At 31.6% G+C, this 20,353-nt stretch overlaps 1 protein-coding gene across 1 annotated transcript in view; it reads left to right on the top strand.

Annotated features, from left to right (window-relative positions):
* The window catches only part of LOC113365698 (signal-induced proliferation-associated 1-like protein 1), a 123,286-nt gene that overhangs the window by 67,712 nt on the left and 35,221 nt on the right, over positions 1–20,353 (top strand). Inside the window, 9 exon segments of the mRNA XM_026607220.1 lie at positions 174–268; positions 1,551–1,684; positions 3,905–4,042; positions 4,109–4,363; positions 6,384–6,554; positions 8,520–8,720; positions 10,615–10,719; positions 10,780–10,896; positions 13,507–13,705. Coding sequence (XP_026463005.1) covers positions 198–268; positions 1,551–1,684; positions 3,905–4,042; positions 4,109–4,363; positions 6,384–6,554; positions 8,520–8,720; positions 10,615–10,719; positions 10,780–10,896; positions 13,507–13,705 — 1,391 coding nt within the window. The 5' untranslated portion in view covers positions 174–197.

Here is a 20,353-nt window from a genome sequence, read left to right as displayed (position 1 = left end):
GTTAAAGTTGGGCATAGTTTACAAAGATCGAGAAACACTGAACAAAAGTCTTAAAGATTGCTAAAAACTGAAATTTTATCTTATTATATTTTTTCATATTTAAATAAAATATTTTTCTATCTTAATCGATGTTGAATATTTCATCATTTCAATAAATGTTCTATTTCTTTCAGAGTGCCCCATAAACGCGTGATGGGATGATATCATCTGAAGGGCAGCCGTGCCTTAATGGGGCCCGCCAGAACAACATTAGACCCCATGCCAGGAGGTAAATAGATTAAAAATCTAAACAATTTATTATAAACTAGATGACCCGACAGACGTTGTAACATACTAATATTTACCGTTTACCTAAAAATAATAATTATTGTTTTTTAAATTATTTTTCACGCCAAAATGCATATACATTTATGATATGAGCGATGTTAAATGTAGAACTGCTTTAAATAAAATGATGAGACTCAATTCTCACACTATATTGGAAATTGAAGTCTTTTAAACGGTCCAACTTAACCATAACCACAACATAACACCGGTACTTCATGCTGGATTAAATTAATTTAATTTTTTATTATTTAAGATATCCAAAAGTGCATCTTAAACTTTTCCTAATTGATATCGTGAGGGCCGAATTGTATGTATTCATCTTTACTTTCCCATTTGTTGTTATAAAGTGAAATTTTTACGAATTTTGAAAATATTGTGGAAAGATTAGTAAAAGTTGCAAAGAAATTATATATAAAGAAAATTTAATATCCGAATCTTGTGTTGGCGCCCACTAAGGCGTGCGCTCGTATTTTTCGAATGCATCGCATTAAAGGTAGGACCGGCCCTGATTAATACTTAATTTCATGTTTTAAGTGAATTAATTTGTCAAATCCTGTTCATATGTGTATCATTCAATCTGCCATACATATACTGTATTTTATATTATTTTAATTTCTGGCACATCTCAGCTGCTTTTTGGCAATAATAATGTAGATATTTCATTTTTCTTGTTCATAACCTTAAATTTATTATACATATTCTAATATTGTCTAGGTTCATAACTAAATTGAAATTTTGGGCAGATGATAGTTTTCATTTGTTTTCAATGCAAACAATGACATGTCGTTTTTACATTGTTTCCCATTTATTTCTACAATGATGCACATACATTCTAGTACTTTATAATCACATACACCCTAGAAAATTTCCTTAACAAACTTCAGAAATATTTATCAAAACCCGAATAATCGTTTAGGGGGAGTATACGGTGAGTGCTTGTGATTTAATATTAACTTTATATAATAGCAATAAAGATGAAATTGAATCTACGTTTTAGTTAGAAAACGATTGTATGAGAAAAAGAAACAGCTATTTTTAGGGTTTTCCCGGCAATTATATGATTTTTTCTCGCCTTGAGAACCATCCTTGGACTTCAACGAAAATTTTATAATAAGAATTGGCCAAATTGGTCCAGACGTTGTTGAGTTATGTGCTTACCAACACATTTTGCGATTCATTTTTATATATAGGAAGATTAAATGTATGTTATTGGTCATTTATAGAAGGCTGGACAACGTCCATCTGCAGGACAGCTTGTATCGGAGCAATTCGAGTTTGGACCTGACACCGGAACACATCAGGAACGGTGCAAACAGAGACAACAGCAGCAGGAGGTCACCAGGAGATAGCAGACCTGGTAAGAAAAATTATTTATTAATCATCCAAAATATGTCTGGTCTTTTTTGCGTAATAAGACTGCTTCTAATATTATTCCTAATAGATTGTGCTATCTAGACAAATATTATGATTCTCCTGATGCTATTGTTGATGCATTCAATTCTTACTTTATTAGTGTTTATCAGCCTAAACTTGACATACCCATTTTATTTGATCATAATTTGATCAAGTGAAATTGATTTTGCAACTTGTTAAAAGAACTCCAAAATATTTGGTTTCGATGGTATTCCATCATTCTTTATACGTGATTGCTCATCTGCTCTATCTGATCTACTTGCATTTTTACTTAATCTATCATTGCGTACAAACACTTTTCCAAATTGTTGGAAAATTGCACGTTTATTTGAAACTGGACTTGAAACCTAAAAAATTTGGCGGTATTTTAATCTTATTAGAGGAACTTGTTCTGCAATGAATAATTCACGTTAAATTTTACTAAATTTTAATATTTGTATACCGTTGTCGAAAGAATATTTTTAAAAAAATTAAATTTTCAAAAATTTAAAATAAAATTTATGTCAAATCAAGATGCAGTTTATAATTTAGAAGAAATAAGTTACAATGAATTTATTTAAATGGATTTTATATTGAAAACCAACTTTTAAACAAGGTGATACATCAAACATTACTAATTACAAGCCGATATCATTATTATCAAACTTTGCTAAGGTATTTGAAAAAAATATTTATAGAGAACTAATTCCTTCTGTTAGAACTTTAATTTCTACTAATCAACATGGGTTAATGCCTGCCCGTTCTACGATAACAAATTTAATCTGTATTAAACAATATATAGCTGAGAATCTTGACACTAAAGGACAAGTTGTTAGATGTTATTTACACTGACTTCAGTAAAGCTTTAGACAAAATTGATCATAACATTCTTCTTACTAAATCATCTAAGATCGGTCTTAATTCTTCACTTATTCACTTTTTTAAGAGTTATCTCCATAATCGCAAGCAGTTTGTCTATCTTAATGGATTCTTGAGCAACATTGAAAATATCAGTTCAGGTGTTCCTCAAGGATCCATTCTTGATCGACTACTATTTATTATTTTTATCAATGACATATCTGATATTATTAGCTGTCTACATTTATTATTTGCAAATGATCTCAAACTATATCTCAAAATAAATTCTATTGATGACTGCTTATTATTACAGTCTCAACTTGACTCTTTCCACTCTTGGTGTGTCTATAACAAATTACATTTAAATATATCAAAGTGCAAGATTCTTAGTTTTTCACATAAGCGCGTTCCAATACATTTTGATTATAAAATTTCTAACACCAGCATTGATAGATGTAATAAAATTTCAGATTTAGGAGTTTTATTTGATTCTGGTTTGTTTTTCACTGATCATATAACTGATATTTGTAATAGAGCACATAAATCTTTAGGTTTGATACTGAGAAATTGTAAACAATTCAATTCTACCAATGCACTTCTTTGCATGTACTATTCTATTGTACGTTCAAAATTAGAATATGGTTCGATCATTTGGTATCCACATAAAATCAACAACTCTGATGCGATAGAGAAGGTTCAGCGAAAATTTCTGAAATATTTTTATTATAAAACATATAAAATTTACCCTGGACGTGGCTTTGACCACAACACTTTACTAAAAGAATTTGGTATTCCTTCCCTTGCCTCACGTCGATTTATCTGTACAATTATGTTCTTATTTAAGCTTTGCAATAATTCTATAGACTGTCCTTTTATTCTTAACCATCTATCCTTTAATGTTACAAGGCTATCTACGCGTTTACAATTCCTACTCCTAAATCTAATTCTCTCTTAAATTCGCCTATTTTACTTATGTCCTCTAACTTTAACTTAATTAATAATGAAATAGATATTCACAACACTTCACCTAATAATCAAATAATCTCCATCTGCAGGAGTTAACCTTTTTATTTTCTTTTGAAATATCTCATTATTTTATCTTATTCTGTTTATAAATAATATTGTTACATTCTGCATTATATGTAATTTTATGTTAATAACTGTATATATTGTAATTTTGTATATATTTTAATGATTATTCATTATGTAAATTAATTGTATTTTTTCTTGGAAGAAATCTGTGGGCTTTAAAAATAAATAAATAATAAATAAATAAATAAAAAAGCATTATGCTTGTTTATATTAACTATCTATATTTTTATTTTAGGTGCGTTGAGGCGTCAATATGGTTCCCAAGGTTCAATAGACATACTGAGCACATCCGGTGGTTCGAATGCAGGCGGCGACGGTTTCTTTTCTATGCTGCAGGGCTGCACCAGGCCTAACGAGCAGCACAGATCCACAGGTAAAAATCTCGATAACCCAATCAAAACACCTCATCAATTTACATCTAACTCCTGTCTTTATTTAGGGTCATCAACCGAATACCTGCGAGTAAGACTGTCAACAATATCAACACCACATTCATCCCATATTACAACTGTGACTTCGTCCGGTCATCAAACGGAATGCGACGGTATCAGGAAGACAACTTTAACATCTATTCATCAGCAGACGTCATCTTTGCACAGGAACAGCCTTCCATGTCCACCTCCTGCAGGACCAAGCCCGAAACTAAAACACAAATTACAAAGGCTTTGGCCATCATCCAACGGTAAACAGAAAGGTAAGGGATAAACGATTGATGTAAAAAAAAAAGAGTGCGCGTAAGGATCACACACGATTGAAATAAAACTTATTTGCTACTGTACAAAGTAGCAAATTTAAGTTTAGTAAACATAAATACATCATATAATAATTTTGAACGATGTTTATTAGTAATATGGTAACACTCGTGATGCACTCATTATTTATTAGTGTCGTCAACCATTATACACATTTATATAATGATAAATTATAAAATACATTTTTATGATTGCATTAAAAATATGTATAATATTTATAAGCAATAATGTATGCAATCAAAGTCATATTTGAAATATGACATGATCGGTTTAAAGTAATTGCTGATTAATAAATTCTATAATATTTATTCACACAGTGGATTATGTTAAACAACGCCTAAACGAATATTGTTTTCACAATTCCACTCATCATGTAATAATTGTGTTTAGAAAACTTCATGTAATTAAAATTAACATACATTCATTGACTGCTTTTATTTTTTTACTTTTTCGCTGACGATATGATCTCATTCCTTGAACAGTTGTAATATCTGTCTTGCCTAAAAAATTGAAGCCATACTTTTATATTTGTTTTATTTATCAAGCCCTGCACACAGCTTGATTTATGAATCATTTTATTTATGTGAACGTTAATGTAATGATCATCATCAATATTACGAGGTAATAAATTAACGATATTTTCAACGTCAACAGGCACATTTATAATTTGTCCAAATATTCCAAATTGTCTATTTGCATGTCGCAATCGTCTAATTTGCACGAAACACAACCTAAGTGAAATTAACCTTTCACATACAGTATCTAGTTTAGGTAGATAATTTGGTATAGGTGGAAATACAAACCCGTTAAATTTACACAAAGTGGGGAATTTTACCCGAATTTAATACCTTTCGACAAGTTTGACATCCCACCTGATTATTTGAATCAATATTCAAAAAAACATTATTAAGAATTTGTTTTTGAATATTTCTAAATCACTTTGAAACCAAAGTCTATCACACACAAAGCATACATAGCCTAAGCTATCATTTGTAAATTGTTTTTCAAACAATTTTCGTGCATTCCTAAACAAATTGAAGTCTTTATATGGAAGTTCAAATACTTCATTTGACTCTTGCAAAAGATCAGTTCTTGTCACATTATATACAGAATCATTAATTTGAAATTGACGTGATGTAGTTGCTGTATCAGAAAAAGTCACACCAGTACTTTCATCTAAATAGATAACAGAATAATATGTTTAAATGTGAATAGTTGAAGCGTTTTTCAGGAGTCAAATAGCAAAAAAAGATTCTTACTTATGTCAATGGTGTTGACATCAACATCTAAATTGATACCTCTGGTTCAAGATTTTCTAATAAATTGGCAGTAACCGATTATTTTCCTCCAGTTGTTTTATTTGACGATGTAATCTTGATCTTTCAGAGTTTGTAAGAGGCTTTGAACCTGCATCAATATTTATAATTACTATCATAATAAATTAAAATTAGTCTCCATAACCATCATAAAAGAGAAACGCGTAAACTTACGTTAAATTTCCAATGAAGAAATATTGTTTTCACAATTTCACTCATCATGTAATCGTGTTTGTAGAATTTCATTATTGACTGCTTGGTTGTTTAAATACATAAATAATTTTATAAAAATATTTTTCATTTTAGTAATAACCTCAAAGGTATATAGTAACCTCGAAAAACTCGAATAATACAAATTACTTCAATAAACTTACATTTCTTACACAGCGCAGATTTTTCATATGTTTCATTATTTGCGATTATTTGCACTACAATTATTTATGGGAGACGGGATAAAATATTCTTCCGATGACCAATCAGAATCAATCCGTATAGAAATCATATCATCGAAAGTGAATGACTCTACTTCACGTTGGCGTAACAATTTCCGTTGCATTTGTACGTATTTACACCCATGTCGCGTCTAAAGAAGTTTTACTTCAATAATAAATGATGGAGGATAATAAATGATGGATATTTTTTCTAGTTAATTCAAGTAAAATGGCATCACCGCTTACACAAACACCTGGCGATGATTTGCCGACTGTGACTTCATCAGGATCATGTGCTGTTACATCGAGTTCTGCTGATATGGAGGAGAGACAAAGGAGACGAGCATTTGCACATTACGACTGCCAATCGTTAACAGTAAATCTAGGTAAATAGAAGTTCATTTATACTAACCACAATCATGGGCCATAAACTTCTAGTTTATTATGGGTTTTCTAGTGTAGAGCGATGAATTTTAGGTCATTTTTAAAGTGTCGTAAAAGAAAGCAATGAATGTTTTTACTATCCACTTTTTTGCCACTTGTTAATTAATATCATTAAAATACAAAACAAAAATTAAAAAATAAAAAATTTGAAAGTTGTAAAAAGTGGCAGTTGATAAAGTGGGGGGTCTCAAAAAATTGGCACCTCAGTCTTGACATGATTTCAGCCCTCCTAGCCAAATAAAAAGATTATTAATCTACAATGATGTCGCAATGGCCCGAACCAGCAATGAGTAAACAATTTTTTTTTACAAATTGGCGTCTGTTTGAAGAAAAAAGTGTCCTTTTTTACTGTTTTTTAAGTTTCTCGAATTTTTTAAATATAGTAAAAATTGGAATTTGGGTAAGGTGCTAGTTCGGACTACAGATAGGTCTATAAACAAGACTCTCTGAACATTTCAAGTGAATCGGTCGAGTAGAACTCGAAAAATCGTGTCAACAGTTCTGAAAAGGTCTGTTCTGAAAAAAACGCATTTAAAGTTTTGCGTGAAGTTTTTTGCTGCCAAAGTCATAAAATGATATGTTGTACTTTTTATATTTAATCTGTCATTTCTGCTTTATGCATCGGACCTTCTACTTAAAAAAAAACTATTTTCTGCATTTCTCTCTTCCAATCGAGCAATTTTAGCTTCCTTTGAAGCGTTGGATGTGTACGTATTTCAAATTGGTTTAATCCGGGCATTGTCTCGTCTTACGGCAAATGAATGAGTTTCTGGCCTAATTTGCATTCCCATAAGAATCATCATTTTTAAAATCGGAAAGAAACCTTTATTGAATATGCAAACAGCAATAAATGTTGCTTTTCAATTAGCCGAGATCGGGAATGAATATGTTTCGGCGCGAAAATCCAAATCAACGAGTTTAGAGATTCATTATTCTTCTGAGTTTGTGAACAATTCATCTAACGATAAACTATCTTAAGGGGCACAACTAATGTAACCGCCTAAAAAAAGGCGATTTTTAATTTTTCAATCATTTCAAAATTTTAGTAATATATTTATACATGTTTTAAGAATACATAGTAACATTTTTGAAGAAAAAAATTAAATAGTTTTTAAGTTATCGTCGATCTCCAACGGCGCGACAAAAAGAAGGCCCTTCACTGGTGCAGTAATACCGGCCTTCTATGTGGATGAAATAAAAAAAAAATTCTCGTTAAACTAGATAATATTTTCTGTAAAATGAACTACGATAAAAGAAGTAAATCAAAAATTGACAAAATGGCGGCGTTTTTTTTAAAAAAAAGTCGAATTTTACCCAAAATTTTGGTCGTTTTTCGACTGCCAAATTTCGATCTTTGATCCGATCAAAAAATCGATAGTTCATTTTACGGAGAACTATATACAGAACATGCAAAAAAAATTTGATAGTGATCGGATCATTCATTTTTGATTAATCACTGCAGCAAATTCGGAAAATGCTGTTTCGAGAAAAACGCGTTTAAAGATAAAATGATCGTTGTACTATATACTATATATATACTTTTTAAATGGCTGTAACTCAAAAACTATTTGAGATATCGATTTGAAATTTTAATATGTTATTTTTAAAGGTGTAATCTACCGAAATATGAATCACAACAAAAATCGACTTTTTCAAAATTTCACACCAGTTGTGCCCCTTAAATTGGTCTAATGACTTCCTAATGCCGTTTGCCCGATTAGACCCTGCCAAACCAGTTTGGAGACCGGGTCAGTAAAATGCCTATATCTCCGAAAATAATTCAAATTTTCAAAAACCTTCTCGTACCCATATTCTTAGATGGTTAAACTTTGAAAATATGAAATAAAAAAAATCGATTTCTAATTTCTACACTAGAATACCCCCTTAAATATTTTTTTATTACCCAGGTTATGCTGCCAAACTGAGAGGAGTCCTTTTAGCCAGACGAAGGAACACGACTACAGGAGCATCGGCCGCTTCTCAGCCTTCTCGTGACGTCACCAATGGTGATGCAAGTGATGCAAATGCAAGTGACGATGAAGCCACAAGTGGTGGACCATCTAATCAATTGCTGCAGGCTTGTGTCTACTTTCGGAACGAAATTGGAGGTAGTACATATGTACTTTTTGTTACGCAGTTATAGAATTTATTAAAACTCTCCTTCGATAATTCAAGCTGTCGGGTTATAATTTAAACCTTGTAGCTGTGTACAGTATTAAACACTGATTTGTTTGTATATTATGTATTTGTTGCTGTTCTAATTACAATCACTGATTTGTTACTAAGTTATAATGAAAGAAGATATATTTATTTTTATTGCTTATTTACATGTTGTTAAGCGGACTTTACGTAAGGGGTAGCAACCATTCCGTGTAAGGCTTAATGCCCTGAAGTTTGTCACCTTCATGGCCAATATAAAACGAAAAGACGTCCGAACAAAATAATCGACTTAGGAGGCGTCCGTTAGGATATGAATTTTTTTAATATAGTTTTGTCAATGTCATTCAAGAAATAATCTTTGGATATTATTTTTTAAAATACTTTAAAACTACGATATGATACACTATGGGATAGTAAAGATTGCTGCATACTGTTCGGACCTTACGATATCAATTATTTGGAGAATATCAATTTTATATTTTAAATAATGAAAAATTAATTTTAAATAATCCAACATGAAGTACCAGTGTTTATTAATGAGAGGCTAGAATTTTTTCGCTGCTCAATAGATTAAATCGCATGAAATTCCCAAAATAAATAAGTATAATGTTTCAAAACCGAAATATCAATATTACAACTGCATTACAAATAATTGAATATTTAAAAATATTTTTGCAAACAATAATGAACATACTGAAATTTTTGGATGTCCTAAACTATAAAATATCTGATAATTTGATGTACATATGTCTATTGATCATTTTTGACCGCAAATTGCATTTTTTTTTACTTTTTTTATTAGATCTCCGAAACCGCTAGGCCTGCTTTTATGAAAATTTGATCAGTTCTTCATCTTGTCAATACAAGTAAAATGTTTTTTAAATTATTAAAATCGCACGCTCCGTTCTCTTAAAAACTAAGTTCCCGTTTTTGGCACTTTTTGCCCCGTATCTTTGGAACGGCTAGACCTGCCTCTGCCAAAAACTAATCAGCACGTTTCCTTATAAATATGAATCGAATGTTTTTTGAATTATTCAAATCGGTTGATCGGTGTTCCTGAAATCGTCGACGATAATTTGTATCCGCACACACACACATACACGTACACATACACACACATACATCCATTTTTTCTAAGGTATGCCAAAATGTTCATAAGGTTTTCAAAAGTAAATATATATGAAAATTTTCCAGTGAATTATGTTAAAGAACGTTTAAACAAATATTGTTTTCTCAATTTTATTCATCATGTAATAATTGTTTTCGAAGAACTTCATGTAATTAAAATTAACATACATTCATTGACTGCTTGTATTTTTTTTACTTTTTCGCTGGCGATATAATCTCATTCTTTGAACAGCTGTAATATCTGTCTTCACTAAAAAATATTTTCCATTTTAATAACTTTAAAGATTTATAGAAACTACGAATAATATACGTGTAGATATAATTTGTAATCAATAATCTTACGTTTAGTACACGGCACAAACGTTTAATTCGTTTTATTATTTTCAAGGAACAGGGTAAAATATTCTTCATGATTCAGGCATTTTTCATTAAATCAAGATTTGTACTACGATGTAATTTTAAAATGTTTATTTATCTATGCCGATTATCTTGTTGATATCGGTACGCATACAACGACAGATCTCTATTCACATACACGACGACTAATTACAATCGACTCATATAGAAATGATATCATCGAGAGCGAATGACGAATCATTAGCACTCGACTCGGCCGTAACGGACTTTCGTTGCATTTGTACAGATTTAAACCTTAGTCGCGCCTAAAGAAATTTTACTTTAAAATTGATTATTGATTTATGTGTCTATTTTCAGGTGAGAAAGAGCGTGAGGTGTCTTTATCCCGGTCATCGGGTTCCGATGGGCCGCATTTGCCACGTTTGGCTTATGGTGTCAGTGTTTTGGAACCACCAACATCTGGTGATGTCATATCTGATGTTGCACAAGGTGTCAACGATCAAGTTGTTTGTGAGAACGTAGGTGATGTCAGTAGTACTTTGTGGAGAGGAGCGGCTTGTCCTTACCAGAGGGGCATCAGGCCGATCGAAACTAGAGACGATGGTGCTATGTATTATAGAAGATACTTTTATGGAAAAGGTAAGTTCGTAAAGTGACTATATTGTAGTTTTTGTTTATATTTTTTTTTTGCATACATTTATTGCCGATCAAAATAATATACATTTTTAAAAGAATATATGCTGGGTTTAAATGCATTTAAGGGCGTATTCTAGTGTAGAAATTCAAAAAAATCGATTTTTTTTATTTCATATTTTCAAAGTTTAACTATATAAGAATATGGGTACGAGAAGGTTTTTGAAAATTTAAATTATTTTCGGAGATATAGGCATTTTACTGACCCGGTCTCCAAACTGGTTTGGCAGGGTCTAATCGGACAAAAGGCATTAGGAAGTCATTAGACCAATTCAGGACAGTTTATCGTCAGATGAATTATTAATTCGATGTATAGGTTCAGAAACTCAGAACAATAATGAGCCTTTAAACTCGTTGATTTGGATTTTCGCGCCGAAACCGATCTCGGGTAATTGAAATAGCAACATTTATTGCTGTTTGCATATTCAATGAAGGTTTCTTTCCGATTTAAAAAATGATAACCCTTATGGTAATGCAAATTGGGCCAGAAACTCCTCCATTTGCTGTAAGACGAGACAATGCCCGGATTGAACGATCTGAAATACATAAATCCAACGCTTCAAAGGAGGCTAGAACTGCTCGATTTGAAGAGAGAAATGCAGAAAATAGTTTTTTTGAAGTAGAAGAAGGTCCGATGCATAAAGCAGGAATGACAGATTAAATAAAAGTATAACATATCATTTTATGACTTTGGCAGCAAAAAACTTCACGCAAAACTTTAAATGGGTTTTTCTCACAACAGACATTTTCAGTACTGTTGACACGATTTCTCGAGTTTTAATCGACCGATTCACTTGAAATGTTCAGAGAATCTTGTTTATAGTTCTATCTATAGCCTGAACTGGGATTATCCCCAAATTCCAATTTTTACTATTTTTAAAAAAATCGAGAAACTCAAAAACACAATCAAAAATCTCTTTTTTCAATCAGTCGCCAATTTGTAAAAAAAATTCTTCTTACTCATCGCTAGTTCAGGCGATTGCGACATTGTAGATTAATAATCTTTTTATTTTTTGCATTTTCGATGGCTAGGAGGGCTGAAATCATGTCAAGACTGAGGTGCCAATTTTTTTGAGACCACCCACTTCATCAGCTGCCAGTTTTTACAATTTTCAACTTTTTTATTTTTTAATTTTTGTTTTGTATTTTAATAATAATAATGAACAAGTGGTAAAAAAATGGATAGTAAAAACATTCATTGCTTTCTTTTTCGACACTTTAAAAATGACCTAAAATTCATCGCTCTACACTAGAATACCCCCTTAAGAGATTATCTCCTATAAGATCTCTTTTTTTTATTTTTTGACATTTTATTTAAGATCGTATGGCAATTTTTTTATTCAATCTTCGAGTAGGACTTTTCTTGCTTAATTCTTTTAAATATTTGTTTGGGTGACCTGGTAATTTTTTGTGGTATTTTTTGCTTCTTTCTTTTATCATTACATTAATAGTTTTAATTTTTAAGTCTTTATGTAGAGTGTCATTTGTAATAGAACAGGGTGCGTTCATAATCCATCTTATAATTTTCGATTGCGCAATTATTTTTATATTTGAATTTCTTGCGCACGCCCATTGCTCAATTCCGTATGTCCAGATCGGGATAATTATCTACAATATATATAAAAATAAGTCGGGTTTTCCTTCCTGACGATTTAACTCCAGAACGCACGAACCGATTTCGACAATTTTGCATTCGTTGGAAAGGTCTCGGGCTCCGCAAAGTTTATAGCTAAGAAAATTAGTGGTGCATGGTATCGTGCCTTAATGCAAATTGCTGGAACTTCGTGCACCGTAATTGAAAATTCGAGTAATGACATTAGTGAGAATTATCAGAATTATGCTTGCAATTAAGTCAACGAGCAATTCTTGCCGCAAAGAATAATGATGTACGCGCACTGAGTTTCACCATTCAATCAAAAATTGCTGGCGATTTGGTGACATACCAATGATTCCGACTGGTTTTCCGTTTGACTTCAAACGATTGCAATTTCCGGTTCGCAATAACAAGTCGCAAGGCCAATGGCTTAGTGTTTGCGGGATAAATTTCAAATAGATTATTTAGAAAATCATTGTTTTTCACATGGGCAGTTATACGTTGCCTGTTCACGAGTTGGAAAACCATCCGCTTTGTTTGTGTTAACGTCAGACCAAAAAACAAAAAATGTGGTTTACCAAAGAGCACTTCAATGAAACGGATAATTTGCGGATTCACTTTCATTTACTTAGAGGAGTTCAACTAAAAAACACTTCGATTTTTGTAATCGAAATAAAATCATTACTGTTGTGTAATAAAATCAAATTTTTCCTTTTCAAATATAAAACAAACAAAAAATTTCTTCATCTTTTTCACGAAACCATCTGGTGGCGAAACGGAATTCGTCGGGTTTGCTAGTTGTTTTATATAACACATATTTGAATTCCTGCAAATAAGCCAATACAACTTTATGAACTTCTTCTCCATCCGTTTTCTTTTCATTTTGATGTGCATTGACCAGCTTAATTATCTATCCAGATGAATTCTTGTTTAATGAGTTTAATGTTTTTTTGTGTCTGCAGAACATCAAAACTATTTTGGAACGGATGAGCAGCTTGGTCCAGTGGCGGTTTCGGCAAGAAAAGAAGGCACCCGTTGGCGGTTGATTGTACGAACCGCCGATCCGAGGGCACTTAGGGGTTCCTTATGCACCAGCACTGCCGGCACCGCAAAGGAATTGCTGGAATATGTAACGCCTGAACTCCAATTATCATGTTTGAGGTAAGTCATAATATTCAGTTTATTTTTTTTAAGTTTTTATTCAGTTAGTTTTTAATCATTCAGTAATTAATTCAGTTAAACTAGTTGGTATTGATATTTTGCCTTGAGGCAAGTTACATGAACTTCCCGATATGTGTAAATAGTCGACTTAATCAAAAAAAAAGTATAAATAATATACTTCATCAATCCTACTTTAAAAAAACGATAATAATTTTAGCAAAGTTTGACGAATTTTTAAAATTAAACTACTTGTCGTAAGGCCGTAATATTACAGTAAGTTCTATAAGACCATGATGTATATCGTCAAAAAAAGTTCCATGAAAATCGGCTTAATTTTTTTTTTCAACAGTTCATTACAAGAAAACGGCTCGGTAGATTTTCACCTAAAACTAATCAGTACCATTCCCAACTAATATCATTCGAACAGTTTTTGATTTTTTAAAATCGGTTCGGTAGGATGAGCTTAAATGTGGACGAAATGTTTAACACTTCAAATTGCAAAGAAACGGCTTGGCAGATCGTCACACAAAACTGACAAACGATAGTCCTTACCGAAATACATCAAATGGTTTTTAAATTTTTAAAATCGGTTCAGGCGTTTTTGAGAAAACGTCGATCAAAGGTCTAATTTTGACAAATGCCAAAAAAAACGATACCAATTTTTGCAAACTTTGACGAATTTTTGAAACTGAACCTGTTGTCGTAGGTCCGTAATATTTTAGTATGACCTAGAAGACTATGGTATCTACCGTCAAAAAATTAATCATAAAAATCGTCGAAATTGTTTTTTTAAAAACTTTATTACAAGAAAACGGCCCGGCCGATCTCTACCAAAAACTAATCAGATCGATTCCCAACCAATATCTTTCGAACGATTTTTGAATTTTCAAAATCGATTCAGAATTGCGGGCTAAAACGTGGACGAAAAACTTTTCACTTCTCTGCTATTTACGAAGAAACGGCTTGGCCGATCCTCGCACAAAACTGACAAACAATAGTCTTCATCGAGATACATCGAATGGCTTTTAAATTTTTGAAATCGGTTCAGCCGTTTTTGAGAAAACGGCGATTTACGGCAAAAAATCTGTTGGTGCACACGCACACACACACATATACTTTTTCCAAATGTTGGTCTCATTCGATTCAGAATGGCTCGAAACGTCGAGAAAACATAAAATTAGCGAATCGGATTTTTTGATGAAAACATAAACTTCTCCTTCGGGAAGTTAAAAATTAGAGAATTAGAATTAAAAAAAATAAATTCAAGTAAGACGAGTTTAGAAGATGAAATGAGAAGTATAGTAGAAGAAGTAAGAAGGATGAAGATAAGTTTAGAAAAAAAAAGGATTATATGAAGAAGATAGTATGAAATTGAAGATTGTATAGAATATAATGTAGGTGGCTAAATGCTCGAGTAAGCGAGGCCAATAAAATAAATAAAAAACTAGTGGTGTATGGCATCGTGCCTTATGGCAAATTGCTGAAACTTCCCGTACCGTAACGAAATGATCGAGGAATATTAACACACTTTCGGCGGGTCAGGTACTGGTACCCGGTTTTAAGATTGTCATTCAACTGCGGGTGCGGGTATTTTCGGGTACTCAGTCGGACACGTTAGGTGCGAAGAGCGAACGAAATTTCTTATTATGAGCGGTTGCAACGCTAGTTTTATATTTATTATAAAACTATAATAAAATTATAATTTATTCTTTAAAATAATTTTCGATACGTAAATACGTATATATTACATAAATATATGGTATTTTATTAAAGACGATATGTTTTACGTCACCATTTTTGGTAAACAAACTAATTCTTTTATTACTATATTATCATTTATATATTTTGCTATTATCTTTGTATTTATTGCGTTTCGATAATTTATATAATTAACTTCCCGTAGGGTAAGTTATTGTAATGGGCCGAAAATCGGAATTGAAAATTTTTACATTTCTCGACGTTTTGAAGGTTTCTGAACGTTTTGGCATACCTCAGAAAAAATGGATGTGTGTGTGTGTGTGTGTGTATGTATGTATGGATACAAATTTTCGCCCACGTTTTCGGGCGTACGGATCAACCGATTTGAATGGTTTAAAAAACATTCGATTCCTATGGATAAGGAGATGTGCTGATTAGTTTTTGGCAAAGGCAGGTCCAGCAGTTACGGAGATAAGGAGCAAAGAGTGCAGAAAATAGAAATCGAGTTTTTAAGAGAACGGAGCATCCGATTTGAATGATCTAAAAAACATTCAATTAGAAATGATTGGGAGAAGGGGTTATTAGTTTTTCGCAAAGGCAGGTCCAGTCATTTCGGAGATACAGAGCTAAATGTACAAAAAATGCCAGTTTTTGAGAGAATTAAGCGTCCGATTCAATTGATTCAAAGAACTTTCTGCTTGTCTTAACAAAATAATTGATTTTGTAAAAAAAAATTTTTGTTCCAATTTTTTTTTTTTTTTTTTTTAAATTTTTTGTATATCGAAAATAAGTCAGATTTTATTTTTAATTCTGACTATAGTTCTAATATACTTTAAACAAATAATTTCAACTCTGCAATTCAGTTGATATAATTCTTATAAATATTAGACAATGTTACAATATTTATAATAATTTATTTGAAAACATTCAATACTTCTCAAATATTTCGTTACGGTACGGGAAGTTCCAGCAATTTGCCTTAAGGCACGATGCCATAATTGCCTCAAGACAGAATTCCACTTACAGCTAGTTTAATTTTCAAATACAATGCTAAAAATAAGCTATTACATTTTTACAAACAATCGAGCAGCTTATAAACCCATATTATTATTTATGTAATTAACTATTAGGTTTGTCACTAATTTATACACCATAAAAATTAAGTTCGTACAATATTACAAACAATCGAATTTTCAACGTAAAACTCTAGATTGTATATAGTATGATTATAAGTGATATAGGTACTTTATACATGATTGGAGAATGGAATTACTTTGTCTAATTTACGTACCTGATAACAGGTAATTTTATCAAATACAGTATCCGGCGAGTAATAAAACTAATTCATTAATTTACTGTTGAATGACAAATTTTTGCAATGCTTTTCAATTGTGCTTGGATTACAGGTAATTTGAAAATGTATGATATCATATTTCTCGTATGTTATTATCCAACTTCTTTTATTTGAAAGAATTCAACGGAATTAAATGTATTTAATAACCTGTTACTTCCTATTACCTAAATAAATCTTCAAATATTATATATATACATATACATATATATATATATATATATATATATATATACATATTTAAAATAAGCATTTAAGCAAAAATAGTAAAATATGGTATTCTGATTAGAATGGCTTGCGAAGCAAAGTCAGGCTACATATGCAATTTAAAAATTTACTGTGGAAATGGCAATAGTTTAGAGACAACTATATTAGATATATTATAACCTTATTTAAATTTGTGGCATCATGTATACATCGACAATTTTTATAATAGTGTAGTAATAATTATTACTACAAAATAAAACTGGGATTTGTGGGACTATAAGGACAAACAGGGGCCTTCCTGAAGAACTTAAAAATTTGGAACTTAAAAAAGAGGAAAGATATTTAGAAGACGGCAAGAAGTTTTGTTACAATGTTTCAAAAAGAATAGTCCAAATGATTTTTACAATTCTAAACTTATTGCGTAAAAATGTGTAGTGTATAATCGCGTAAAAAACCTACCTATAACAAACTTTTCTGTGTAATTTGATTAATTGATTTTTATCATTAAATTCATTTTTTTATTTCAGAGACTAAACTTATGAGGAATTCCGTAAGAAAACGTATAGAAAATTTTTCTGTGTATTTTGTTTTAAATTTTTAGAATTAATTACATTTTTCATTTCATTGCTTAAACATATGTATCATTGCGTAATAATATTCAACTTTATTAACTTCCCGTAGGGCAAGTTATAGTAATCGCAAAAAAATCGAAAATGAAAATTTTTGCATTTCTCGACGTTTCAAAGGTTTCTGAATATTTTGGCATACCTTAGAAAAAATGGATGTATGTGTGTGTGTGTGTGTGTGTGTATGTATGTATGTATGTATGTATGTATGTATGTATGTATGTGTGTGTATGTATGTGCGGATACAAATTTTCGTCGACGATTTCGGGAACACGGATCAACCGATTTGAATAATTCAAAAAACATTCGATTCGTATTGATAAGGAGACGTGCTGATTAGTTTTTGGCGAAGGCAGGTCTAGCCGTTCCGAAGATACGGGGCAAAAAGTGCCGAAAACGGTAACTCAGTTTTTAAGAGAACGGAGCGTCCGATTTGAATAATTCAAAAAACATTTCACTTGTATTGACAAGATGAAGAATAGATAACATTTTCATGAAGGTAGGTCTAGCGGTTTCGGAGATATGGAGGAAAAAGTAAAAAAATGAGCCATTTGGCGGTCAAAAATGATCATTAGACATATGCACATCAAATTATCAGATATTTTATAGAGATTTTAACAATAAGTATACATTTTGTTAACATTCCTATGGGTTCCGTACCGATTGCTTATGCGTTAGACGGCGACGCGGGGCTTACGCGCTTTATATTTTGTCCCTATGCAGTTAAAGCAGTACGATTGCTTTGAAAAGAAAGTTCAGATCTTCCACAATATGTCAAAATAAAGAAAAAAAATTTTTTTTCAAAAAAAAAAAATTAAATATATTTTTTAAAAAAAAAATTTTTTTTCAAAAAAAAGTAATTTTTTGTCCAATCTATAGTTTCTCAAAAATCTTATTTTTTCAAAGTAATTTTTTTTCAAAAATAATCGTTTTTAAAAAAATAATAATTTTTGGTACGGGAAGTACCAGCAATTTGCCTTAAGGCACGATGCCTTAATTGCCTTAAGACAGAATTCCACTTACAGCTAGTTTGCAACTATTTTACCTTCAGTGTTGATAGTTTTACCTTATAATAACTTAATATTATAGTATTTACTACTGCGTATGAATTTAGGCAGTAAGTATTGTACGTAAAAGAGTGTGCTTTCATGCCATGCTTACGCATTCGCACCGTTGTAAAAACCCCGCTACGGGTACAAGTTAGCCCGAAATCCTATCCGCCGAAAGTGTAAATGTTTTCAAATAGATTAATATAAATACTGTAACATTGTCTAACATTTATAAGACCTATATAAAATAAATTGCAAAGTTGAAATTATTTGTTAGGAATATATTAGAACAGAATTAAAATTAACATCTGAATTATTTTCGATATACAAAAAAAAATAGAAACATTTTTTTTTTCCAAAAGCAATTATTTTGTTGAAACAAGCAAAGAGTTCTTTGAATCATTTAAATCGGACGCTTCGTTCACTCAAAAATTCGATTTGTATTTTCTGCACTCTTTGCTCCGTATCTCCGTAACGGCCGGACCTGCCTTCGCCATAAACTAGTCAGCACATCTCCCTATCGATAAGAATCGAATGTTTTTTGAATCATTTAAAATCGGTTGATCCGTGCGCCCGAAAAATTCAGAACATTTCAGAAACCTTCAAAACATGGAGAAATGCAAAAATTTTCATTTTCGATTTTTGGCCCATTACAATAACTTACCCTACGGGAAGCTACAAAGGAACCAATAAAGTGATATAATAAGTAACGATTGCCTGGTTTAACAATAAATGAATATAATGTGATGTTTACTGTTTATTTTATACTATTTATACATTCTTCTACAATTTGAGAACAATATTTTATCCTAATTAACTTATTTCCTAATATTTAAATTCAATTTAAGAAATGATTATATTTCATTGATTATTATTACATTTTCGACTATGAATTGCCATGGTTTTCTTTGTGAATCAGCATGTGTCTTTGCAGACTATCGAATCGTGTGAATGTCTTATTACAAACATTACATTGATGAGGGCGTATTCCTTTGTGAATTTGCATGTGACGTTTGAGACTTCCTGACTCCGTGAATGTCTTATTACAAACATTGCATCCATGAGGGCGTATTTCTTTGTGAATGTTCATGTGTGCTTTCAGATAACTTGAACGTGTGAATGTCTTATTACAAACATTGCATCCATGAGGGCGTATTCCTTTGTGAATCATCATGTGTCTTTGCAGATCATTGAATTGTGTGAATGTCTTATTACAAACATTGCATCCATGAGGGCGTATTTCTTTGTGAATGTTCATGTGTGCTTTCAGATAACTTGAACGTGTGAATGTCTTATTACAAACATTGCATCGATGAGGGCGTATTCCTTTGTGAATCAGCATGTGTGTTTTCAGAGTACTTGATTGTGTGAATGTTTTATCACAAACATTGCATCCATGAGGGCGTATTCCTTCGTGAATTTGCATGTGACGTTTGAGACTTCCTGACTTCGTAAATGTCTTATTACAAACATTGCATCGATGAGGGCGTATTTCTTTGTGAAAATTCATGTGTTTTTTCAAATCACTTGATTGTACGAATGTCTTATTGCATACACTGCATTCATGGCGGCGTTTTCCACTATGCAAAAGCATGTGAGTTTTCAGGTAACCTTTTCGTTTGATAGTCTTATGACAGATTTCGCATGTTAAAGGGCGTTCATTGCTATTACTAGGCTTGTGATCGACCATATGCTCTTTTAATTGATCAGATTCTGC

This window comes from Ctenocephalides felis, unplaced genomic scaffold (assembly GCF_003426905.1).
Source record: "Ctenocephalides felis isolate EL2017-DRISC unplaced genomic scaffold, ASM342690v1 CF-g0.4_SCAFFOLD_01170, whole genome shotgun sequence".
NCBI classification, from domain to species: domain Eukaryota; kingdom Metazoa; phylum Arthropoda; class Insecta; order Siphonaptera; family Pulicidae; genus Ctenocephalides; species Ctenocephalides felis.
The sequence above is the reverse complement of the archived record's forward strand: the minus strand, read 5'-3'. Positions and strand labels throughout refer to the sequence as shown.